The following is a 26,463-nucleotide window of genomic DNA, read 5'->3' on the forward strand; positions in this document are numbered from 1 at the left end:
TTGTTTGTAATTTTGCAATTTTTAATCGGATAGGTACTATATGCACAAATATCGACGAATAAGGTCCGCAAGTATCACCGAATGATTCAAATTTGCGAACTTGGAATTATTTTTTTGCTATGTATATAGTAGATCGGTTGAATTTTCGTTGAAAGAGAGAAACATCGTCGCAAAACAATATCTATATATACAACATTGTCCGTCTCTGCAATTATACATGATGATAATATAAAAATCACATTGCAATATCTTTATGAAAATGGAGACATTTTTTTTCTCTTTCAAAATATTATAAAATTGTGAACGCGATGATTTTTCGCAACAGGATGTTCAATTCTTTCGTTCTTATGATATAATTGGTTTACGGACAAAATTATCACCGTATAGTGTGCATCCTGTGTATAAATATAACAAATTCACACGCTTGGGAAATCGCGTCGAAAGTCTGGGACCAACAGCTATACATATACAGGGATCCAGCGGTTATTTACGATCTATGGATCTTCCTTGGTCGATGGTTGTATTTGGTGAACGACAGAGGGCAGGTGATGGTGTTCCGGTCGTCTGGAGAGGCCCAGCAACGGGGGCAGGAGGGGCAAAGGCAACGGTAAGGGGAGTCCCCCCGGGAAACCCGCAAGGCCCCCCAAAAGCGCGGAGGCCGTCGAGTGTTCCTGGGCCTTCCTTCTCAGCTCGGCCAAGCTGCTGCTCCTGTGCAGATCGTTGCTTCCGGGCTTGCAGCATCCGCACAAAGAGGCCGGCCATCCGGCTGGGGACCACGAGAGCATGTCCTGAAGGCTTCCTGGCCGGTGGTCACTGCTACTCCACAAAGACGGAGTCCCGGATGACAAGGAGGTCGGAGTGCTGCCGATTTTCGTACCGAATAACGGCGGGGAAAATTGCGCCGCCAAATGTGGTGGGAAAAATAATGACGGGGGTGGTTCGACCGGCCTGAAACCGGCGGCTGATCCAAGGTTACTGAAAAACAGAGACAAGGGGAAACTTTTTTTAGCCAAATTAAATTATGTCTGCTTCCGATATTGTTGAGGCGTTTGGATTATTGTATGAAAAATATTTAAGTATGTATGTGGCGGGTATTAATGTTGCTTGAAAAGCTTGTCAGGATGTGCTTTGACCGCCTCGTTTACCCGGGGTTAGTCCTCGTCCTCGTCCTCGTCCTCGGGCTCGTCACTTGCCGAGTATATAGTTCGATGAAACTTATTCTCGTAACAAGCTCTGCTTCCCATGTAGATCCACACAGATAAACTAGCGATACGCGGCTCACTGGTACCGCGGAACGGTTTCCAACCGAGGCCGCTTTGAAGCGAGGGTGATTTTCTCAAATATTAATCGCAAATATTGTTTAATTAATGTAACGAGGCAGGTAGGTGGCAGCTAACGGCGACCCGAATCGCGGTTCCTGTATACAGAGGGACGGGCTAAGACCGAGGAGGCGAGGCTCGCGGCACCCAAGTGGTCGCCTAGGAACGGGAAACGGGCGGAAGGTGGAATTCCAGAGTCGACGGAGCTCGAGGCTCGAGGCTCGAGCGAAAGTGGCGTCGGTGGGGCTCGAGGGATCCGGGATGAGGAGAGGAGACGGGTGGTTGAGGGAGGCTGGGACTCTGAGCCGTGGTAAGCGCGATAATTACAGGCAATTAGCCGCGTTCCGTTCCTGAGCTTGTGCCCATTTTCACCTCGCGAGTATACGTGTGTTTATTACCGTCGACTCGCGGGGTCCAATCAACCCTTTTGTAATTAAACTGCACGGATTGGTACTGAGGCTCGTTTTACATAATTTCAAAATTTGTGGAGACATCGTTTTAGCTATCATTTGTTATCGAGACTTTGTATTAGTTTTTGATTGTAAAAAAATCAGCGCATTCCTTCCCGGAATATTAAGTATTTTTGCAGCTTGTTTTTTTTAACGAAAGGGATGCAAGGATCATTTGAAAAATCGATGGTGTCAAGTTCTGTTGGCAATTATTATTATGATTATTATTATTATCGAAATTGGGTCAAAGCTAAGGTGTCGAGACGTTATATCAATCAGTTTGAAAGAATTCTTACTTTCAGATGCATATAAAAGTTAATTTTACATGAAAGCTAACATCGTCGTCTTAGGATTGCGTAATATATTCCAAAGCACGCCATCGTTGGATCATCAGGATTCATCTTTGAAACGGAAAATTTGGTGATAGTATCAGGATTTTCCAGTACAAACGGTGTATTAAAAATCGTACGGTGAGTGGAGACAGTATAGGGATAAGGGAGGAGAAGAGCTGGGGAGAAAAGTATATTTGAGAGACGAGAGAACCGATGTAATGACAATCCATTAAAATCTTTATTTAAAATTCAATGATATTAAACCACCACGAGCCGGCGTCGGGTGGGTTGGTGCCTCGCCGCGTGCTCTACGAGGGGGCAAGTTATGAAGGGGCTGCTTAGGGGAGAGCTTTATACACGTGTACGTGAAGATGCATGCACAGATGTGTTGTAGGTGTACGGGAATATTTACTCGAATTTCGTTGTGGTGGTGATGCGTACGGGAAAAGTGGCGAGAGGAGAGGAGAGGAGAGGAGAGGAGGCAATGCGCGAGAGACCGAATGAAGGAGCGACAGAGAGAGCGAGGGGCGGGGGGGGAGGAGGACCCCCAGCTTGCAAGCTCCGGGCGCCTGAATAAATGACGAGGATATATTTACGGCGGGTGGTTTTAAATAAATTACACCCGTGGAGACGACGGACCGGCCTCTTCTTCAACCTCAACCTCCCTCCCCTTCTTCTTTTCATCCTCTCCCTGCACCTCGAGCTATGCTACCAGCCACCGCATCCCTCGCGGTTTACCTACAGGCTCCAATGTAAAAGTTATTTGGAATAGAAATTTGCCTAGTATTTTTCACCAAATTTCATAAACTTTTAATTCCAGGGAAATGAAAGATCGAATCAGAATTGATATTGGAGATTTTTTTGTTTTATAGGGAAATCAAGTAAATCCTTTTGATTGCATTGATTCACAAGTATATGAATTACATTTATACGAATCTTGGTCCTGATCAAATTTCTGGTAATATTAAAAAGGGGGGAGATAAGAAAGGAAAATGAGAAAAGGAAATCTGGGTAAATTAAAAAATAAATACTTTATCCGAGTTTTCTGATAGTTGTTTTTACACGACAACTTAATTGGTACATGTGGACGTCTTCACGCGAGGTGAATTTGCAAGATTTAAACATCGCGATGTAAATTTGACAAAGACTTTCGGTACGAGCGTCAGGAACATTTCCGCCTCTTGCACACGGCCCCTCAGTTCTCGCGCTCCTCCGACGCCCTCCTTCGTCTCCGACACCGATTTACATGACGTCGGGATGCCATTACGTTTTCGCATCTCGCTCGATTCGTATTTCACCCGGGTTCAGACGGGAGACAAACCACCTTCGGAAGTTCGAGACAACGACTTATGGCCTTTCTTCGATTGACTTTTTTCCTTACACTATTCATCCGATCTCAACGTCGAATCGATAGAGTTAACCGTGTCGTGTTTGGTGCAGAGGTGTACGTGTGAATTCCTTCAATCTTGAAACTGTAATTTTTCGAATCATTGCAACGAGTTGCGAAGCAATAAAATTATCGAGGTTCTCATGACAGATTTTGAATGTATGTATATTGTGTTTGTAAATGAAATTAGGATTTGGCATCGTCAGACTTGTAAAGAATTGATTGCTCGCGTGAAAAAAATTAATATGTGTATCAGCTAACAGAGAAACTAAAAATCATTGGGTCGTATGATTTGTTTTTCAAACTAAACATTAAATGGAGCAAATACAGCAGATTGAAAACCACAATAATACATCGTTACCCGTGTCAAGGTGTATCCATGTGACGTGTATTCCAAGGATCAGTGAAATTCAATTTCCATTGTTACATCTGCAATTATCGTTTTATATTAAAAAGAAGAAATATTATTTAATTATTTCGTAACTCTTTGCTGTAAGGAAAATGCAATTTATATAGAGTTTATGTGCATGTTTATACAAAGACTGGATTCTCGCGAAGTACAAACGGCAATATATAATAAGTCCTATAATTTATGTCAGGGTTGAAAATCGTGGAAAATATTTCAAGTAGTATCCACCCCATCGAGCTGTGATAATGATAGATTTAGAAGGTCAACCGCGTGGCCCAGGGCGTCGGTAGACGATGAAATACGATATGAGGCTCTGACCGTTCTTCCGGAAATGAAAAAATCCGTACATTGGTGTATATATACACATACACATAAACCAAACAGAGGGAGGCTAACGAGGCGTCAATTACGATTGCCTGGCAAGGGTAGGAGTGAGGAGGAGTCAAAGTAGGAAGAGGATGAGAAGGAGGAGGAGGTGCGGATTACACTGATATCCATACAGCGTATCAACGTCGGGTGTTGGAACCGTTTGGCGGGGGGTGGAACGCCAGGAGACGACGTGGTTAATGGCTCGGAGCGCGTTTCCGGTCTCGGCGAAAACGGAGATGGTTTAAGGCCGGTGATATTTCCTAAAGACGTATACGGACGGGAATAAAGGCTCACCTCTCAGCTGGGGGTCCGAGGACCCCGACGGTGCTGACGGTGCTGGGGGGCGCGGGCTGCGCCCGGATCGACGTCGGCGTCGGTGGCGGCGTCGCGGCGCCCCCTACGGACGGCTGACTCTGGGGCTGCTGGGGCCTCGGGCTGACCGACGCCGAGGTGGTGCTCGGACTCCTCGAGCCCCCATCCGGACCGACGTCCTCGCCCTCGGCGCTCACCGCGTCGGGCTCGTGGCTGCTAGGCTGTGGTGGAAGCCCGGGATCCGATCCGCCTTCTCGCTTTCTCTGCTCTTCCTTTAGACGCTCGCTTTTCCGCCATTTTGCCCGTCGATTCTGGAACCAGACCTGCGGACATGGGATAATTATGATGAATCGTTTATCTCGTATCTTTCTTATCTAATTCTAAGACGTCGCCGATCTCCCGATTCCTCCCCCCTCCCGCGTACATATACCTAAATAGTTGGACGAGTATGGTTCTTTTAGTCAAGGGAACCTGAGGCGAGGCTCACCTGACGTCGACTGCATGGATTAATTGCACGCCTTTCGGTATATACAAGCCGCACATGCTCAACGAGCTGAAACCTACAGCTCGCACTTCACTCAAGAGTCTTCCTTTAGATTCCCGAGTCTTTTTAACGAGGCTAACTTGACGTAATATCAACTAAAATAGACTTTTTATTATACGAGTCAGGATCCTCCACTGTACACGCGGAGGATGACGAGAAAAAATATTGTTATTCAGCTGGTGTTAGTCGCCACGGCAATAAGCCTCCTCTTCGCATCAACAATATTCGGCAATCTATACGGTCATGTTGCATGATTTCTTTTACTCCTTCCTCTGACAAGATAGTCTCAAATTAATTCACAACGAGTCTTAACAGTTATGAATGAAATTTTTTTGAAAGTAGGATGCGTGTTAAGGGGTTTTTGCTCGCTGTCACCTTAAAAGTTATTCTCATAAACCGCAGTCTTGAAAAGTTTACACAAATTCAACATGTTGTACTGTACTTGTGATTCCATATATTGCGAATTCGTTTACGACGCACTTTGATGAGCAGTGAAAAATCAAAGTTTCCTAGTTTTTCTTCAGTGTTTACTCTTTAATGCTCTTAAAACAACATTCATATTCAGGAAGAGTAAAGTTGCTTTTACAACCTACAGGCAACTGAACCCTCTTGCAGAACGTTCTCTCTGTGCCGAAGAAAATTGCTCTTGGATATACGTAAGAAAAAGCGAAAGTGGGGCAGGGAGGGGAAAAAATGTAAGGAAAAAAAGTTAGCACAAGTTGAATTGCAGTAAATGCGAGAGCTTTCTTACTTTACGAAGAGGTACTATATTATTCCAAGAAACTCGCGTGCGAGCCCGTATAAGTATATAACTATAATGTACATATAAGACCTCTGTCTGATCGTGAAAGTCCGTCTCTCTTCAGCTTAGAAAATTTATCGGACGGGTGTTCACCCGGTCGAATCGAATGTTTCAAACGTAATGTCTTCTCAAATTCTTACTTTTTTTTCTCTTTCTCTCTTAAACCCATGCAGTCTCGAAATGGTTTAATAAAATAAACACGAGGAGCGGGCGTCGGGTGGTCGGACTCTCTGCAGGCAGCATTGCAGACCGGGAAGAGGGGTGGGGGTTATAATAATATCCTAAGGGTTACGGGGCAGAAGAGTAATACCCGGGAACAAAGCCGCGGTTCCCCTGGGATCTTCGAGAACCCCTAGCTCCATTTTTTTCAATACGAATTTAATCCTAAATATGTCAATAATGGCTTAGCTTGCCGCCGAGTCTATCCACGCGTAGACACCATCCCTGAAACAGTATCTTAAGGAGATTTCTTCCCTGTAAGTTTGCGGTAAGAAGAAACGAAGGAATACTTAAAAAAAAAAAAAAAAAAAAAAAAAAAAATTAAAGAAAACGACAAATCGACTCACTGGTTTGTATACATAAGTCGAAAATCTTTTCCTTCGTCGCAAAGCAGCTGGATGAAGTAATTATTTAAAAAAAACGAGGGATATAAACGAGTGGAGGAGGTCGTGAGAGGCGCTTTGGACGGAGTCGAGTTTGTGTCACTCCTGACGCGAGGAACGTGCCTCGTCGGCCCCCAGGAGGTTCTAATTGGAGCGCCAGAGTCCGCGTCGCGAATGCAGGAGCCGGGCAAACCCGACAGCGTTGCCCATTATTCGAGATTCCCTTTGTCTCGGCTAATGAAACAATGAGGCGCGCCCTTCCCCGCCAACCTATAAACCTGCAGGACCCCCGGCTAGAACCGCGAGGCTGACGACGTTACGCGGCCGTGCGGAATTCCGCGTCCAGATACACGGAATACACGAGAAGTATCGCGAATTTCATTCTATTTACAACCCGCGGCATGATACTCCGATATAATTGGCAATTGTATGCCTGTTGCCAACCGGCGATCGAATCGGTACATAAATTCGAGGTAATATAAATAAACGGCCTGCCCCTGGAATGATAATAACTGTGTTGGTCGGTTAATCGCGGTGGATTCGCCGGAGAACGTGTGCGCTTTACAAAACAGCTCGCAGCACGCGAGCGGTTGGCAAAGAGATTTGCGAAAATCAACGCTATACGGAAAATAAGCTATTCAGTCAAGGTATTCTGGATTCGTTGCAAAATTCATATCCGTTTCATCGTTACGAGGAGCTACGAAATTAGGTGGAAATTTTGAGAGCCTTGACGTAATGATTTTAGTTCTTCCCGAGTCGGCAGACGGTAGGTATTCGGATCCTGAGTAGGTATGGGTATAGCGAGGGACGTCATCTCCTAGAGTGCGAAGCCCAGCGTATAAAGTAATCCGGAAGATTACCGCGGCTTACCTCGTCAAGAGATTACGTCGGGTCGAGGGTGTCAGCGATGGTACCCCCAGGGGTGCTACGTTCCTGACGGTACCTTAGTCGATTCGTGCGTTATATGCTCGAGACGTCGCGACGCCGATATTGGCGTCTGAATTTAACGAACTTGAATAAGCTGCTCTAATTATAGACGTCGAGGACCGCATGTGGCGTCCAAGTTCCCTTGTTTTTCAGAAATTAACCTTTCACGGATGCTCCACTCACCTGGACCCTGGCTTCCGTCAGGTTAATCTTCATCGCCAGATCCTCGCGTGTGAAGACGTCCGGGTAATGCGTCTGGGCAAAGGCCGACTCCAGTTCCTCCAGCTGTTGCAGAGTGAACGTCGTCCTGTTTCTCCGCTGCTTTCTCCGCACAAAAGAGTCATCCCCGACACCGTGCAGTGCCGGATGGTACGGCGTGTAGCTGGGGTCTGCAACAGAGGTTTAGAAATAGTCGTAAAACGTGGAATAGTAGTCGCTCGTCTATAAACTAGTCTTTCATTTTTTCCAAGAGGCGGAAGAGTCGCATATTCGTTGCGCGATTCTACTCTACTCTCTTCGATGTGTCGATGGGGTGGTTTAACGAGAAATGAAAATGCGCATGAAACGAATAAAGAAATATTCAAATGATATAAACGGCAAATCTGCAAATCCAAATACGCAACGCGGGATTGGCCAATCGCCGGATTCGAGAGGCTGGAGCAAACTCAAACGCGAGAGAAGGGCGGACGCGGCCGCATTCATCAATGATGCAAAGCAATCAGCGCAATTAATTACCGCCGCGCTAAGCCCAGCTTAGCGAAAAACACAAATTAATTTCCTAAACTCATAAAAATTCATGACTCTTTCCCGGCCAGTTCTCTCCGTACAATCCTCAATCTCTGATCTTCATCCCCGTGCCTATTTTTTCTGTCATCGCACACCGTGTCACGGACAAAAGTATATAATGCACACTTTTTTTTTTCGCAAACCAAATTCATTAACAATCGGAAAAAATATAGAATTTCTAACGAGACTTCGATTCTCCGTGGTATCGAATTTCCACATCATTACTATTGAATTATAATCTTATACGTGCGTGTTTGTTTTTTTACGGTGATTTTTTCCCCCATCTGTAATCGAAAATCTTTGATTCAAACCGGTTTTTGAAGTGATTTGATAAAGTATTTAGGGGCGTTGATTTCCAAAGCGTATTCAACATCCGTCGAGCTGATACCGGATACGGAATTCGCGGAATTTATAGCGTGTGCATATACGGTAGGTATACCTTCGTTTCTACCTACAGGCAGTGAGTACCGAACACGGTGGATACGATTACCAGTGTTTGCTAAATATCTACACTCAGTAGCTTTTGGGCTTCAATTAATTAGGATCTGTTTACTCAATTAGGCAACGAGTAAACAGAAATAAAATTAAGTAGCTTTGGTATATATAAGTATATCTTTCGGTGTCGTTATAAACGAATCTTCCCCGAAGTACTCTTATGTATGGGTGCGTGGGTGTCTCGCTGTGTGTGTATATGTGCGTATATATACATATAATCTTCCACAAATATTGCTCTCTGACCGTGACACTCGCATCGTTCTCCTTTTGACGACGTTCTGGGCATAATTAACCTTCTAATTAATTACCTACCGAATTAATTAGCGTTATTTTCAAACGTTGAGTGGCGTTGCTGTTTTCCACTCCGTACCAAGGCTTCAAAATTATTCTCCCATACATATTACAGGTTGGCTTAACGATTGAAAGAATATAGAATTGAAACGAGCGTATAACAAAGAGAAGTAAACAAATCAGATATAAACAATTATCGTTTCAGATTACTCGATGAGAAGTGTTTTTTCTGACACTCGGTGATACCGACAGATGTAGCCAGCATCCTGAAAATCTAATATACTGCAGAAGCAAAACAAGGTTGCACCCGTGCCCTGAGTGATGGATGTTAGATTAGAGTTTCGAAAGTAAAGCTCCACCGGGATCCGGACAGCTCGTAGTACTCATCAAGAGTCGGTTTGATCCAATTTATTAACCGACAGGGTGGTGCGTCCCGACCGTTATCTGCCATCCTGCACGCATCTTTACAGCATGTTCAACAAACACTGGCCTGGCTGATGGTTCGTTTATCATCGAATATTTCAATCGAAGGAAGGGAACTTCCGGTCACCAGTACCTTGCCGTGACCCACTGCAATCTGGGCCTTGCGGGTGAATACTTTTAAATCGTAGCCAGTTCTATCCACTTTTCCCCCTGTGAAAACGGCGAGAAAGGTTGAGTCGCGTTTGAAAGAACCGGTAGGCTGAATCAACCGAAGGCTAGGGTAACCTTTGGGGTTACTCAATCCCCATCCCCGAGTCTCGAGTAGCGAGATCCTCGACGCGGATCATACGTGTCTGTCTCGATTTGCCCGGAGCAGGATATATACGGATGGTATAAGGTTGACGTCATTCGTCAAGAGGTCCTCCTTCACGTCCCCGCCGAACTCCAGTTCGTCTTCCTCGACGTCTGCAGACCTTCGGTTGATTTAGTGCATACGCCGCGTCGTCACGGGTCCGGATTTTTCACCGAATTTCGCAACGTCTCGCAATTGCTCTTCCGCATAGTAGTTTTCACGGCATTTCTATAACTATCCTCCTTTTTTTTGCTACGATCAAACTTGAAAATTAAAACCTAAACAATCCAAGCAGCGGTTCCCGAATCGAAAGGTAACTGTGCAGGACCCATGTAGGAGCAAATCTAATGATACCCCGACGCTTCAGGGGTACTAATAGCACTAACGATGTAGTTAGGCGTCGGTGTGTTCGTCGGACGGACGGACGGACGGACGGACAGACGGATGGACGAGCGAACAAGCGAACTCGGGGGCAGGCAGGGGGGCGCACCGAACGAACCCACTTACCGACTTATCACGTAGTTACCTAATCTGTTTATCCCGACGGGGGGTCCACTACGCGGCCCGAGGGTGCCTCGACGTCCCTGAGGGGCCCCTCCGCAATCGTCGCCCGGTGGCTGACGTCCTGGCCACCACGTCCACCGCGTTTTCGCCCGTCCGTCGGCAAAGGATGCCATTTTTTATCGGCAGTTGGGTGCCGATGACGTTGGGTAACCCGGGGAAAATTTGTTCTTATTTACTCTCGTCGCGTTCTCGTGCGGTTGGTTTTCGAGGGTGTTGTAGGGACGGGATTTTTTTGGTGCGAACGGGGCAGTTGGATTTCGGCGAATCAGACTTAGACACTAGGCTTGTATGCTGATGGAAACTTGACGAGTATTAAGTCACTCGAGTGACTTATTGGGTCTTAAGTAAATTATAATTATACAGTCTGCAAGGTGCTCGAAGCTCAAGTTGTATCGGTTGTTTCGTGATCAATCTTGCGTTATACCGCTAATTAGTCTACAGGCAAAGAGCTTGTAGGGCTCGTTTAACGTAATCCGTTCAAGCACCAAGCGGATCAAACCGTTCGTACTTCATTTCGTTGATCGCAAAGATAACACGGATAACGGCGTAAGTTCTAGAATTCAATTCACGTGTTTGGAAGATTGTAAAGCCCTGCTTTCCAACACTTTCATACCTTCTGCACTTGGAATGCATAGTCTTACTGTTGCAGAACGAGTGAGCTATAAAGACCCAAAAGTACCTTTTGATACCATAAATGGGGCCGTTTACCTACGCGTCGCGGATTCGAATTAAGGTAATTTGAAGTTCAAACAGCGTGGTAGCTTTGACCCGGGGCAAATAGACTTGTAAATGATCGCTCCTTGAACGGACGTTGGTTGCCCGAACTAACCGGCATTTCAGTCCTGAGAACCGCGGCTGCAGCCAGGACATATATATATATACCCATACCTACCTAGTTTGGGAAGAAGTTAGTTTCAAGTGTAAAACTAAGTTTGCGATCGTCCAGTTTGCACCAGCCACTTTGAGTAACTCACTCGACCAGTAATGTGACTTGCCCGATGTGTTTCGCGGGCAGCAACCGGTTGCCATTCTTCTATACATATACACTACGTTATACGTGCCCTCGGCACGCAGGTATACTTACAAAAATAATATTCTCCATCCCCTGCAGCCGACGTTCTATTCCGTAAGTGATAAAAATTGAAAAGTGGGTTCACTCTCACGTTTTTCAATATACTATATGTATATTACGAACCCCTACAGTATCACCGAGTCAAGCTCACCCTCGTGCTATTATCGATTATAGAATTGGAAAAATTTTAACCCGAGTATTGTGGGTACGTAGACCATGTACACACGTATATGTATATAGGCACGGGGAATTCGGTTCACAAATTGCACGTGGAAAGGAAAGAAACAAGAAAAAAAAACCAACAACCAATGGGATGGTAATGCAGTCCACCGGGGGTGTGAGATACTTACAGGGATGCGTCGGGGCGAAGGAGTACTCGAGGGACGGCGGCAAACGGGGGGCCTGAAGACCCGACGGGCAGTGGTAGCAGAACATCCCGCCGGCCCTGGCCATCGCCACCCCCGTCGCCGCGGCCCCCGTCCCCGCCCCCGCCACGGCCACCTGCGGCTGCGGCTGGGGTGACGGCTGTTGTTGCTGCTGTTGCTGGTGGCTGAGAGGCTGATGAGCTTGAACTGAGCCAATCTGAAACAGCAGAGGAAACATAATTCGGTTATCATTTATACAAATTCTCACGTCATTATTAGTTATCAGTTCAAACACATGTAACATTGTACACGAAATCAGTGAGGAAGGCCGAGCATGCGCGGTTCGGTTACGAAGACAACTAGAGACTTTGCTTTTGTTTCAGAATCATCGCGGTGTTTGCTTGAAAAACTTGCAGGGAAATTTTGGCGCGATAAAAATTTGGTCGTACAATTTTTCTTCTACGCGATATCCAATGGACAGGATTTTGTTTTCTAAGTTTTATAGTATTTTTTTCTGAAAAAATTAGCTCCAGTTTCATTTCGGAATATCAATTGTGATCACGTTCTTCATTGTTTCCGTATCGAAATGTTTCGCTCGAAAGGACAATCAATCCATAAATCAGAGTTATTGATCATTTGTCATTTATTTAATAAATATCGTGTACCTACAGTGATACGTTTTTGTAATGCGGAGAGAGACGTGATAAATAAGAAAAACCCGTATACAACGACATAATTGAAAATAGGGGTATTCCGATGAGATGAATAACACTGTGGTAGCAGTTTTTTAGTCACTTTTTAAGTCTGAAAGCCACTTTTCTCACGTTTTGAGACGACTTGCTGCTACCAGGCCTGGACGAAAGAAAATATTTGGTTTCACGATAATTGATTATTTCATCCAACGAATCTAATTTGCAACAAGATGTTGAAACAATTCGACCGTGATACTGACAATCATTCACTATATCTACGTTTTTTCTTTTTATTATTTCGTCATATAACCGCAACTCTGGTTGTTCGAAACGAAGAAAGCAAAAGACGGGAAAGAACGAGGCAGTAAAATCTAGGAGGCGACAATGAAATACCATAAATACTGAATACGTCATCGAGGGTGGCGTGAAACAGTTGCGGCTTGCGAAACATTGCGGTAGATTATAATATCGTCAAGGAGCATCGCTAGCGAGCGGCAGTTGTCTGAAATCGTGCAATTACACTTCGCGAATGAAATTCAACGTGAAATTACCGAAGTGGAAAGGGTCTCTGGATCGTGGAATTTTAAGTGGCCTAGTGCAGAGTGAAATATACAGTGAAACGACTTGAGTGATCGCTGGTTGAATAATTATCCTTTGTTCGGACCACTCGAACCTACTGGAAAAGGATAATAGAGTATATCGCGAGGTTCGATAACCTCGTTCATTTTCACTGCGATGATTACAAGCGTAATAAGCACCGCGTGAAATCGCGGTGCTGCGGTTCACCAAGAATTCCTTCTTGACTACCGCATCCTTGTCATTGGAAGTAAATCATCTACAGAGATTATAATTGCCTGGTGTACGCTGAGTTGGACGTGCGAAAAATGTGGACCAGGTAATCCTTCAATATTGTATCCTTATTCATTCTTGTGTGAACGTTTTATGAGGATCCTAATTCCAACAATTATAGGTACACATTTTTTACGTGTCAACTTCGGTGTTACAAAATTATGGTTATAATTTTATACAAACGACCAAAAATTGATGTTTAATTATTTGCGGGAAAATATTTATTGGAGTTTAACTTCTACAGGAATGTTTGCAATTTTCAAATCTGCCTAGATGGCTGTGAATGAATAACTGTACCCCGTACTCGGTTTGTTGTCTGAACCTAATGAAGTTCGCGAAAAATGAATCCGCGTCGGTATATTCACACGAAGTAAGGAAACCATCGTTGTATGTACATATAATCCGAAAACACATGTGGCGATGGTAAAAAATTGCGAACTCCGCTAAGACGGCGACGACGACGACGTTGCAGGGATCGTGCTTTAGTAAAAATCCATCAGCCCAACAAGATAGTGGCAATCTCCGTTAGAGGATTGTAAAGCGAAGCACCCGGCTGAATAATGGATATCCAAGCTCTTTGCCTAAGCAGGCATCAGTTATGAAACTTAATAAACGACGAGTTATCAATTTATAATGGGCAGGCGGTTCGCTCTTGGCAGGCAGGGGCGTGCGGAGCAACGCGACGAGCTTGTTGAAGCCACACGCAAACGTTTTCAAGCTGCTACTGCTACTGCTGCTGTTGCTGGGGAGGAGGAGGAGGGTGAGGATGAGGATGAGGATGAGGATGAGAATGAGAGCTTCGCCGTACACGCATACACGCACCCAAAGCAACGTAACGCAACGTAACCTAACGTAAGTTGGCCTAACGTCGAGCGGACACATGATGGTTCATGGTGGAAACCTGCGCAAGTGCGAGGAGCCGCGGAAAGTCGACGCTGCCCTGCATCCTCCGCTTGTGTACAGCTCCTGTCGAGCATCCGTACTACACAGTCGCACCCTAACCCACACTTACACACGCTTAATGCCAGGCTGAGCTCTCATCCCGTGTGGCATCGGCAGTAGCGGTGTTGGTGGCTGTGGCGGCGGTACGAAGGGACAAATTGAATTTCAGATCGCAGCATGCTCCGGCAGGGCGAGGGAGCCGCGCTGAGATGATACTAATTGAAATTTGAAATTGACATTAGCGAATTATTGCCTCCCTCTTGCGCAACGCAATTAGGCTGGCGTGTCGGATATCAAAAGTAATCGCTCCTAAACTTAACGAAATCTAACTACGATTTCTATATCAATTTCGCTTTGCGCTGAAGAAAAAATAGCCGACTTTAAACACAGCATTTGTCCGATATCATTTCGCGGATTCTGGATACGGTGAGGCGGTGATTTTTATGATAATTGCAGCAGCAAAGCTCGCGTTCATTACCGTGGTGCTAAAGTTTCTTAAGAGAAACAAAAAATATTCAAAAACTTAATCGTTGCGGAACTGCGGTACGCTCAGTTTCTTTCGCAGCCGGAAAGGAAGTAAACGAGCTCGTCGCGTCAACGAGATTTGGAAGACCGAAAAACAGAGGGAAAAGACACTCGGCTCATACCCCTATGTATAAAGGGGGTTTATATTAGCTCCATTACTTCACCAGCATTACCATTATACGTACAATCCCTCAATTATCACCCCGGCCATTCTAAGCACTCCCGAATCCAGAATTCAAAAAACTTATATTTCATTCGGAAGGATAATGACCTGCGTAACACATGATGTTCAATGATTATTTGCAGCGAATGCTTCGTCGGGGGGAAAGAAATTAGTTAACAAGTAAATTCTAAAACCAAGTGACATGCAGAAAAATTGTCCTCTCGAACTTTTACGACACACCAAAGACTATCGAACGAACGTTGTGTGATTTGATTTTTACGACTTTTCCAGGGAATCGATTCCTTATAGAGTATATATATAGATCAGGATAGATTCAAAAACATGTCATGATAATATCATTACGTGTATTCGACATCTCCCAGATTATTTGCACAGATCTTGCAGTAAAACGATTTCTTTGCATCGATCATTGAGAGTTTTTTTCACCCCTCGTCAGGCCTACTCTGTAAAAACATGTAACGAGTGCAGGAACAAGTTGCCAATCGAATCTTTCCGGATCACGCGGAGCCCCTCAGGGTGGCCGTTCGGGGTATGTATGTAGAACCAACGCTTTACACCGGCGAGAGAAACGTCGAACATACGCACGACCAGAAGGGGGAAATGTAGCGAAACTAATCCGAGCACCCCGGGCACCCCGGGCACCCGGGGCCCCAACCCGAATCCCTTCGGGCCCCTCGCAACCCCAACGCAACTTCTAAGTGCACAAGAATATAATAGGCTCGGCATGTGTTCCTCTTGTGTTTGTGGTTTTCAACCACTCGAGCGAATCATTATGCCAGTGTTTTATTGCGCGATCATCCGATTGTTGTCAGAGATCAGGCGGGAGGGTAGGTTTCCATTTTGTTTCACTGTTTGCTCTGCAGGTCCCGCGTAAAGCAAATGTATGCTCCCAGAGATTTGTTAATTCGTAGCGGTTTGCGGCTGCGCTTGATCCGGTGTATAACGTACCTACCTGCTGCTGAAACCTTTATACATTCATTTGCCAATTTTCATTCACCCCACGCGGCAAGCCGACATTTGTACGGAGGGCTGAGGGTAATACGAGGTGGAGTTAAAATAAGCGAATATAATAACGCTACTGAAATTTATCTCATAACTTTGTATGTGTTGTTAAAACCGATGTCGGTTAATTCGCAAGTTTCTTACTCCAGGATATGAATACGTAACAGCAAATAATTCTATGTTATTGACGATCTTCGAGGTAACTTTTTCATTTTTTTTAGCTGGAAAAATGTGATCCCGCTCGCGTGGTAATTTCTCTCGTTTCGGAGTAAGAAGCGAAAGTGAATTCCTTTCGCGGACGACTGTGAGAGCCGAAGAGTCGCGTTAAGATCGTGCTGCGGTCATTTTTATTAAATTGTGTCATCAGAGCGCGCGCCAAGCGTGCGCTACTCGCTAGGGCTAACATGCTGCATCCAATTCCATCCATTCATCCATCCAACTCAATTAATTCCTCTCAACGCGGGGCCGGGTGGTTCCTGGTTAATAAAAAGACGGGCCTTAATTAACTCCGAGCTACGTTGTTACAACAATATTGGCTGTAATGAAATCTTGGTTAATCTCGTCGAGAATTTTGTACAATGAATATACAGAAATTGATTTAAAACTTTCGGCAGATACATACCGACGACATATACATATATATTATATATTATATCATCAGTCGCTGTAAAGTTGATTTCGCGAAATTGGCTACTCGGGGAAAACTTTCTCTCGCCGTTCTTTTCGCCGCTCAACTTTTCCTCCTCCTACGCGCTGCGCCCGTAAAACAATTACACGGAATTATAGTTTTAATTAATATCCGAGGCGTTTACGCAACACGCCCTGTTTGTTTAAACCGACAGACAAACGTGGCGAACGCACCCGTCGCATTTGCCATCGCGTGCCAAATTATTGAATGCTTACGTCATCGGGCGTTGCTTTGCTACGAGCCGACGCCAATTATTCAATTAAAACGGCGCTAATTCACGCGACGCGGAATCTAAACTGATGCACGTCGTTCTCGTCACTCGCTTGATATATCTATATGTAGTACATATCTCCTGCTATAACACACCGCAATATGAAATTACCCGCACTCTGTGCGCAGCCCTCAATTCACGCATAAAATTATATCTTCCACTATGACTAGACGTTATGAGCTACAACTACAGACAGTTTCGCACAGGAATTACTATTCTAAATTTACAGGATTACGCACGGTGGTGTCTAACGGAATCTCCGCTACGTCTTGCAGATTTTACAATTTATTCTCATTGCCCACACGGGTAACACAACGCAAACCGCTATTTGTTTTTCTGCAATATACTTTTCGCCCAATAACTAAAAATGTAAATCGGCTATACAACGCGTCTTTCTATACAAGTTCTCATTCTAAATCAGAAACAGCGTTTAGATAAATCCTCATTATTTTTCTAACTTGGAAGATTGAGGATTCATTCTTAATGTGGAATCGAAGCTATTCGTTTTCCAAGAACGGTTATATTTATCGAGCAGAATTGAGTTTAGCAGTACTTCCTGGGACAGAAGTTGTGGATAAGAATGTATTATACACAATGACGGCGCTACACCGTCGTATTCGTGCATCGTCAACGAGTAGATATATTTACGATCCTTTAATCATTCGGCTCAAAGTCGAGACTGTAAAGTCGTATAGAGGGCTTAATTTCTTTATCTTATCTCCAGAGACGTTGTATTCTTGTTCGAGCGATAAGGTAACACGGACGAACCGACGCAGATGTATAGTAGATGTAAAACTGAGAGTCTGTATCATTCACTACTCACGCCCCGATTGTTTGCCAAGCGGCATTACTAGCCGGTTTCTTGTATAAGGCATGCACATACAAGTACATATGAATGTATTCATTCAATGCCGGCGACCATAAGTGAAAACGGAAGAGGGTGAATGGGCACTACGGCATTCGCGAGATATTCATCTATTGTTAAATCGGGCAGAATCCTATTTGGAAAAACAGCGAACAACGACACGTGACCATCCGCTGCTACGCGTACGAGAGTTAAGTTTCGCGTCATTAGGAGGAGGGTGCATCGCATTAGGGAGCTATAAATGTATGGGCGAGTTCGCAGGGACGGAACCGGAACCGGAACCGGAACAAGATCTCTATCCAGCGCACCCCATCAAACACAACGTTCCTCGATGTGTCGTCCTCGCCTCCGCGAGTTGATACCAGTCAAAGCTACCCTTCGACAATTGCCGCCACTTCGTTCCACTGCATTACGTCCGTTGCCCATACGTCAATGGACACTCGAGCTCGAATGATCGGACATCTATGGGGTGCGTGTCCCTGACGCTCCGTGGGGGACAAGCGGCCTGTAATACGACGTTCGAACACTTGACTCCCGCTCCATTAAATCTCGCTCGTGGTAAAACTCGTGTGGCTTTTTTCATCAAATTGTGCTTCGACTACGGGAAAGTATAGGATTAGTATAGAGCGCGGTAGAGGAGAGGGGAGGAGAGGAGAGGAGAGTTTCGAGAGCCAAGATACTAACTCCGACGCCAATCTTTAAATTACCAGTCGCACAAACGTCCGACGATGTTGCGCATGTTCCTATACATGGAAAATGTTTATCTACTTGAACGCGGGCTATTGATCGGATTAGTCTGTCAATTTACCAATTTGTAGGGATAAGTTTGTTTGGTGGACCGCCAACAAAGCTGCACTCTCCGCGATGCGAAGTAACCTCCCGGTCTTTTTCGACGACAAGTTACGTCCGAATGTTGTTGCACACCGGTTGATCGCGCACTCTACGTATACGATATGTGTATATAGAGAGAGAGATAGAGAGAGAGAGAGAGAGAAGTGGGTTTGACAAACGCGAATGGCTTGAGGCAGAGATTCAATGAGCTCAATTGACGCAGCGAGCTGATGGGCACGCTGATCGTATCGGTTCGATGATTACGCGCTCGGTCACGTTGATTGAGTTACTAGTGGAGGCAGGATCGTTCTCTTCATGCCGTGAATGTTTCGCGAGCGATCGAGAATTCGGCGATTATTCCGGGCAAGCCTAGTTCGGACTACCAAAGTCCGGAGCTGATTATCGCCGGTCACGAGTAGAACAAACCACCTACATAGACTGCAAAAGTCTAAATCAGTAGCGTCCATCTCCGAACAAAATCCCCGCCAACCACCGCAGCGCAAGTTCCTGACGTTCCGCGCCTTCGAACCGGCTGATTCGTCCCCGATCAATGGGTTGTTTAAAGTTGAAAGTGCTCGAGCTCCTCCTCGCGTTTCCTCGATCCCGGTCCTCCGGAGGCGCGGGACTATCTGATATATCGAGATATTGACTCAGGTCTATGCATATGATAGTATTACCAGGTGCGGCGGCAACACACAGAGATGAATATATTTGGATCGAGGGTTGACGGGTGAGAGCATGGCAGCAGCTACGGGGGCGAGAGGACCCGGCCGCCTTTGCCCCGAGGGTATCATCCATCGAAGCCTCGAGCGCACTGCGCCGATCGCTATATTCCAATTGCCAGTCCGCCGCTGCTTCAGCCTCTGCCTACTCTTTGATATGCGCCAATTCCGACCAATATGTCGCCTTATCCTACAGGCATACATGTGCTGCAGTATCGGGCACGCTACTCTAACCGCCGAGCGCATTCTCGGTCTCGGTGCAATCTGCAGCCGATATTTTCGCATTCGTCGAATGTTTCGAAATTCGGAAAAGCGAAAACCCCCGGGTTAACTTGAGCGGTAATCATTTAAAATGTACATTTTTCCATCGATGCTTGACCGCTGCTGTTTAACGGAATCTACTTTAATTGAATGCTGACATATACATATATATCTTGATGTTTTTGGTACAGAGAGACTGAAATGTCAGCAAATACTGAAGCAAGTGTGTGCGACGTACACGGTTTGTTAGTGCGCAGCTGCTGCAGACGTACCGAGTATCGCGATTTCCGAAATGCGTAACGATGCTCGTAGTTTTAGCTAGTTTTTCAATGTTTTCAGTTTTGCTATAAAGAGAACTACTCTTTCACGTTCGTGAAAGGATTTTTTCGTGCCATGAGTTTGAAAGTCGTTGATAAACTTGAAGAAGAAAGCTCAGTGACGCGCCATGTCCGATGGATCTTAGGACATAATTCCACTCTTCGAAACCCGTAAAATATCACACAAACTACTGGATGAAGGAGGAGGAGTCACGTGTGAGCCAAGTCCCGCGGTTCAAAGGAAAATACAAGGATAAATCCAGGGAAGGTTGCCTCGAGCAAGGAAAAGTAAGGAGAACGTGTCGCACGTATGGGAGACGGTCGATTCCCGTTCCGCTTAAGGTGCTCGCGCGTAATACGTGAGATGTAAAGGCCGGGTAATGTAACGTCGAATTTCTTGCAAAAGGTGAAGCAGGCGGTCAGGTGGAAGCCCGAGAACGTGCCGGGAATGAATGGAGCGTCCTTTGCGGAAGGGAGAGAAACAGAGAAAGAGAGAGAGGAGCTGCTGGAGATCAGAGCCAAGAGAGGAGTCTTCTCGCGGGCCGTCCGGGTGGCTGGCTGCCCGCTATGTTATTGCACGCCCGTAAATTTCACCCGGAAAGCGATTTAGCGAGGAAGCGGGTGCGATAAATCTTGGACAAGTCGAAAAGCGTAAAACAGCTAGCTAGGCAGGCCGAACGGGGACCTGGTGGGAGATCCTCCTCGGGGTTGGAGGCGTGGCGGGATTCCCCGAAGTGTACGCCGCACTATCCACCCTGTTAGGGGTGGATATGGGTTCGCTTAGCAGGCAGGTAGTCTCGTTGAGGTGAACTTACATTCTTACGCGCTACCCCATCGCCGAAATTTCCTACCGTTTCGCCCCGCTGCCCCATCATAAGGATTTATTCCATATCGCCCATACGAGGATCTTCGTATAATGTACCTAAAACCAGTCTGCAGGGAACTAATGTTATCAGGCTTTTTTTTTTATTACGATTATTTGAATTTTTTTGTTTTTCGTTTTACCGTTCATCCTCAGCGCTCAAAAAGTCATCCGCATTTGCAGATTGGGTTACAAAAGTGTATAAAATCGATTTCTCGATAGCATTAAATGAAGAAAACGAAAATTAAATTTCGCACTAATAGTCCCCTTGGGACTGTAGACTAGATTGCTTCGCCGCTAATCTGTTTTTTTTTTCTTATGAAATCGTATGTTACATTGATATTTTTTGTTACGTAACTGAAGTTTCTGCGACGAACCATATTATACCTACTTGGATTCATAACACTTGGAGCGTTTCTAAAAAAGATTTCTATGAATTTTTTGCCTGTATCTTCTGAACGCATTGTCTGACCAACAATTCAAGCATTTTACGAGATTAGTAAAAATTTTGGCAAAAATAAAATTGAGAGTCAAGAAAGGACTTACATGAATGAAATGATTTTTTGGTATCGGAAAAATTCAGTACGATAATTTATAATATCGCGCCTAATAATCAACACATAAAGATCGCTTAATTCTTGTCTTAAATAATTTCCAAAATATTTTTTACTTCGTTACTTTTTCTTAATATCTAGTCACCATGATATCGCGGTAGCACAGCAATATCAAAACGAAATTTTTTTTCACAAACAAAGTCAAGCAAATAAATTTTCGTCAGACCACATAACAAGCCTCTGATTATATGCTGTAATATCTTATGGTCGGGCTTATGACGTGTCTCTCTTAATATTGAAGTCCACGCCTGGACATCTTGTCCACTTTCAGTAACTACATTTGTGAGAACAAATCAACCCTTTAATTGTAACGGTGCTGACCAAGTTACCGCTTAATTCAATGTATAATGATGACGTAACCGCTAAATTCGTCGGTACAGCGACGCGTATCACTCTCCTCGATAAATTATACTTGACCCAAAGGATTTTTAGACGTGGTATTATAGTCAAGTAGTGAATCAGTACATCTGGCGTGATGGACCAAGTAGAGGGTCTCGTAAGAAACGAGAAGAACGGAGATGATTGTAGGAGGTTTTCAGCGGAATGCTGCAGAATGCTTGAATGGACAATCTCGTCTCTCAGAACTGCAGATACATTCGGCGAAATTTGCTGCCTGTCAGCCTGCAACATCGCGTGCTAATAAAACAATTTGATCGCTCTTGGTCGTGCTCTTGGTAAATGAATGACTAATTAACGACCGCCCGGATTGATTTTATGTCTGTTTTTGGTGCGGCAATACTAGAGCATGTACGTCGTTGCTAATTCACAGGGATGAATATACGCTCTGCACCGGAATCTTTATTTTCGCGATCATGCAGCAATTCCCCCATCCATGTGTCTACAGATTTTTATAAATTAAATTTGCGTCATCGCTGCGATAAACAAAGCGAAGTGATTTAATTTCAGTGCTAGTGGAAAGTATTATTCCCGGAGTTTACTGAATATCGTACTCCTGCACAAAGGGTTTCGAAATCGAATCACGCTTTACAAAATCGCGTAAAATTCTACAAACATAGTATAATTTTAGTCGAAATACTATACAAGATAGAATGGACAGAGAGATAGTCACGATAAACTTGACGACAATCGTCAAAGCCCAAAGCGATTTCTATGTAATGAATAAAAAAAAAATTTCATATTTTGCGACGAGGAACGGCTACTCGTCGTGCATCTGTGATCGGCAATGAAAGCGATATACTCACAGCATGGAATGGGTCTCGGGATAATTTAAATAATAAAGAGCGTCCGCGAAGCGTTGACACGCCCAGTATATGATCGAATCGCGAAGATAATTCGCGTTGTTTCGCGATTGGACGACGCGTCGACGTAATTCAAGACGGTCCTCGTCATCGTCCTCGTCTTCGTCTTCGTTCGCACGATTCCCGGCGGCTGCAGACGACCGCGAGGGTCGTCGTAGCTGACAGTTTATTAGAATCAATCTTGATACAATTTGATCGTTTCTAATTCAATATTCAGATGCGTCGTTCCTCTGAGCATCCCGAAGACGCAAAGCGGTGGACCAGCGCCTCGGCGCAAGCTAAGGGCACCGTCCTCCAGGGCGAAGGGATCGACAATGCCGGACACACTTGTCTCGATCATGCACGCATGCGACAGGCATGCCCTCGGTTGCTATATGGGTTATATACGTTCGTCTAGAGGAAGTCAGCGCACCGCGCAGAATAAACGGTCAGTGACGCGCTGTAATGGCCGACATCCTAATCCTAGCCCCCTACAACTCGTCGGTATATATGCCTGCCGAAGACCTGCACGGCGATAATATTACTGCATGTACTTTTCGTCATTACCACTGCTATATCCCGTGTAATGAGCTCCCCGGTTCTGTTAAGCCGGTGTTAAACCCTCGACGTTTCAGACATCTTTCGACGGTCGTCCTTTGCTCATCCTCAAACTGCACCCCGTCGTCCAACGACCGTAAAAATACATCCGTAGCCAGAAATATTTGAAGAATAGATGGGGAATAGGGGGAGGCGGATATTCGTTTGAAAATACGTCGTCTGCTGTGTCCTCTGGAACGGGTACGCGGACCCGATGACGTCACGGGTCGCGACCCCCGATCGCGGTCATGTATGTGCGGGTAGAGAAGGGGCGGGAGGGCAAGACGCCCGCAGCTGCCGCCCTGCCTGCCAACGCAATAATATCTAATTAATGTATTAATGAGGTTAACTTGGCAGGATTGGACGGCAGACAGCGCGAGCCGCCAGCTTCACCGTTGGCAGTTCACTACCGTCTTATGCTCCTTATTCTTGTTGGACCGAATTAAGTTTAATCAGAGCGAAAGTGTCGGGCGCGTGTAGAGTCGAGTGCTGAGCGTCGACAGGGCCGCAGGGCCCTTTTTAACGCTGCTCAAACCTTAGACCCGCCGACCTTAATTCCGGCGTTTCCCGCCTCCTCGCGTTCCTATTCACGCCTCGCTGCGGGCCCTGCATCTTGGAAACGATTTTTATCTCTACAAGGCTCGATGCATCATTTTTGGTATAAAAAACAACGTTTATTCAATTTCAGGATTCCTCCTTCACAGTTCTTCTTAGCAGATGATTTATGCTGGCAACCTTTCAGTTGACATTGTTAATATATTGTTACAACGTATCGTATCGGATGACGTCATGAACGGTGAACCAATCGCAAAGCTCGACGGTGGCGCTCAACTTCTCAAGATATCCGTTATTGTCACCGATGAAACGTTTGAGATGAACTCTTTTCGCGATTTTCCTCACCGTTCTCCAGTAAGGCTACTCTAAAGTGGAAAGAAGAAGTCTTCGAATCAATTCGCCTAATCAAATTATTGAAATATCACGTCTATATCTATACAGTATACACAACAAATAACAAAACATTCTTACAAACGTGCGTGCAAGTAGTGCAGTAAAAATTATGAGGCGAACGTGTATTTGAATGAAATATTATTAATCGAACGAAGTTTCATGTGGTTGATGCAAAAGTTTGTCGGTTTTCCAATCAGTGATTGGCTTTTGCGTCCTTGACTGTCGTCGGTGAACTAAAATTGTGGAGACGGAGGCTGAGCCGTTTCTACCCTGGAAGAAACGCGACGCAGAACTTTTGACAAGCTTTCTGGCAGGCTTAACCGCAGACAGCTTCCTCGGTCCCCAGAGAGATTCCTCCGGAGCTGACGAGAACCCGTTCTGACAGCCGCCCTTATACCCATCATCGTCGACCCTCTTCCCTCGCGTTATTACATAGGCCGTAAATAGGCCTGCCTCGAGCGGGTATCGCGTTGCGCCTGTCCCGTGGAATCGTAATTCGGTTTGAAAGCGACCCGGCGGGAATCGCGTCGTTGCCGTCGCTCAAATAATACGCGATATCGGTACGCTTTTGGTGACCAACCGCGTATTTTACCGGATTCAAATTTTCTCCATAAAAAATGGTATCAAACTCGATCGATACTATGGATCGAAAAATTTTTAATGGTTATTACTACAGCATGTGTCCTTTTTATCATCCCCAAATCAACTGGGAGGATACTATATCGTCTGTCCGATCTTCGGCTATAACAAGAATATAATCAGCATCGTTACGGTAATTAGATTGTACGAGATCAACAGCCGTTGCAAAGAGCTCGCGGAAGATCCCGCAGGGTAATTGAAACTCCGCGAAACTTTGCGCGCTAATTGAGGATCGGCGTTGATTCAGGATTATGAAAATCGCTCGCACCTTTTATGAAATTCGGCATTCGCTTTGCGCACATACTCTCCTCTCTTCCTCCTAGATCTCGGAATTCCTTCTTAGTCTTTCTTCCCTTGGATAAATCGCTTTGAGGAAAAGAAATCAGAGGCTGGGTTTGACGGCCTACCTTGACCAGTGGCGGACTGTGCGTCGGAGGATGGTAGAGTCCTGAGGGAGGGCTCGCAGGAGGCCCAGCGCCCCCGGGCGAGAGTGTGCCGCCGCCGGGGGTGAGAATTCTGGATTCGTGGCTGAACAACACCTTTGCGATCCTCCCCACGGGCCAGGAGACGATAACTCGATCCGTCGCGTCCTTCGACCACTTTTAATTCGTCCGCTCTCGATCCTTGCGGGTGCAAATATGTAGTCGACTGCAGAGTAATGCCGATCTTGGATTCTTCCCGCGCTGAAAAGTCCAACGCGTTTCAACTTTCCTGTGGGCAAGGGACCTTCCGGAGCTTATAGATTTGCGACCGATTAATCCGAAACGATCCAACGATATCTAGCTACTGCACTGTAGTTGTGGTTGCAGCACTTGTCACTGATTAGCCGCTGATCAAGTCCCTGGATGTTGAAACGTTACAGGCACATTAATGAAACACTGGCTCCAACTAGGCCTCGTACACGCGATAACTCGAATGGTCTAATGTTGTAGGTGACAAATGTCTTCGCAAAAGGTCAGACTGAGCTTTGATTACAATTCAAGTTCATCATCAGTTGGATAACAGTGCGTTAATCCTCTTCCCCGAACTATCATCCGCTTCACCCCAATTCCTCTGGTTTGCTTCGTTCCTCTTCTTGTTTTGCGAACCAGAGGGTGGTTCGACCTCTGCAGAGACGAGCCTCGAGGTGGCGTTAGGGAAGTAACGTTAGTAGGTATCGCGTAAAGAAAAGCACCGTTTAGGATCGCGTTAAACGGCGTTGTCACAGCAACTGAGTCTGCGAGTGACTGAGTTTTGAGGATCCGTTCCCCGCCGACCCGAGGAGGACAGTTGATCCGTGAATTCTACGGTTCGCTGTATTCTATCGCCGCGTTGCCGGCTGACTCTTGCGTCGCGGATGAGGCTGGCAGCACGCGATAGGCGGAACGCGCAAGCGCCTCTTCGTCCAGGAGGAACTCAGGGCGGAGCCCTGGCCCTCGTAAGCGGGGGTGGACCCACGTGGTTTTATTGGGCAAATAACGTCAGCGACAAACACCCCTCTCGATTGCCAGCTTCCCTCTCTTTTTCCACGCGTCAACTTCTCTCCCTCTCCCTCTCTCTCTCTTTCTCTACACCTCCGCTGGTGGTCCTAACCCACCCCCACCCCCACCCCCACCTCCACCCCTCGTTTTCTTCCT

At 45.7% G+C, this 26,463-nt stretch overlaps 1 protein-coding gene across 2 annotated transcripts; it reads right to left on the reverse strand.

Moving 5' to 3' along the window:
• Positions 1-477: 477 nt before the first annotated feature.
• On the reverse strand, positions 478-25,789 carry LOC124416114 (dorsal root ganglia homeobox protein). 2 transcript variants are annotated; one of them, XM_046896999.1, is made up of 5 exons: positions 25,255-25,789; positions 11,786-12,017; positions 7,636-7,841; positions 4,560-4,900; positions 478-975 (listed from the first exon to the last, which is right to left on the reverse strand). In XM_046896999.1, the coding sequence occupies exons 2-5, from the start codon at positions 11,886-11,888 to the stop codon at positions 495-497; spliced, it is 1,131 nt and encodes a 376-aa protein (XP_046752955.1). In that variant the 5' UTR covers positions 11,889-12,017; positions 25,255-25,789; the 3' UTR covers positions 478-494. The 2 variants fall into 2 exon arrangements, with proteins under 2 accessions (XP_046752955.1, XP_046752954.1); XM_046896998.1 differs by having other exon boundaries at positions 478-999.
• Between the last annotated feature and the right edge of the window lie 674 nt (positions 25,790-26,463).

The sequence above is a fragment of the Diprion similis genome, chromosome 2 (genome assembly GCF_021155765.1).
Source record: "Diprion similis isolate iyDipSimi1 chromosome 2, iyDipSimi1.1, whole genome shotgun sequence".
In the NCBI taxonomy this organism is placed as follows: domain Eukaryota; kingdom Metazoa; phylum Arthropoda; class Insecta; order Hymenoptera; family Diprionidae; genus Diprion; species Diprion similis.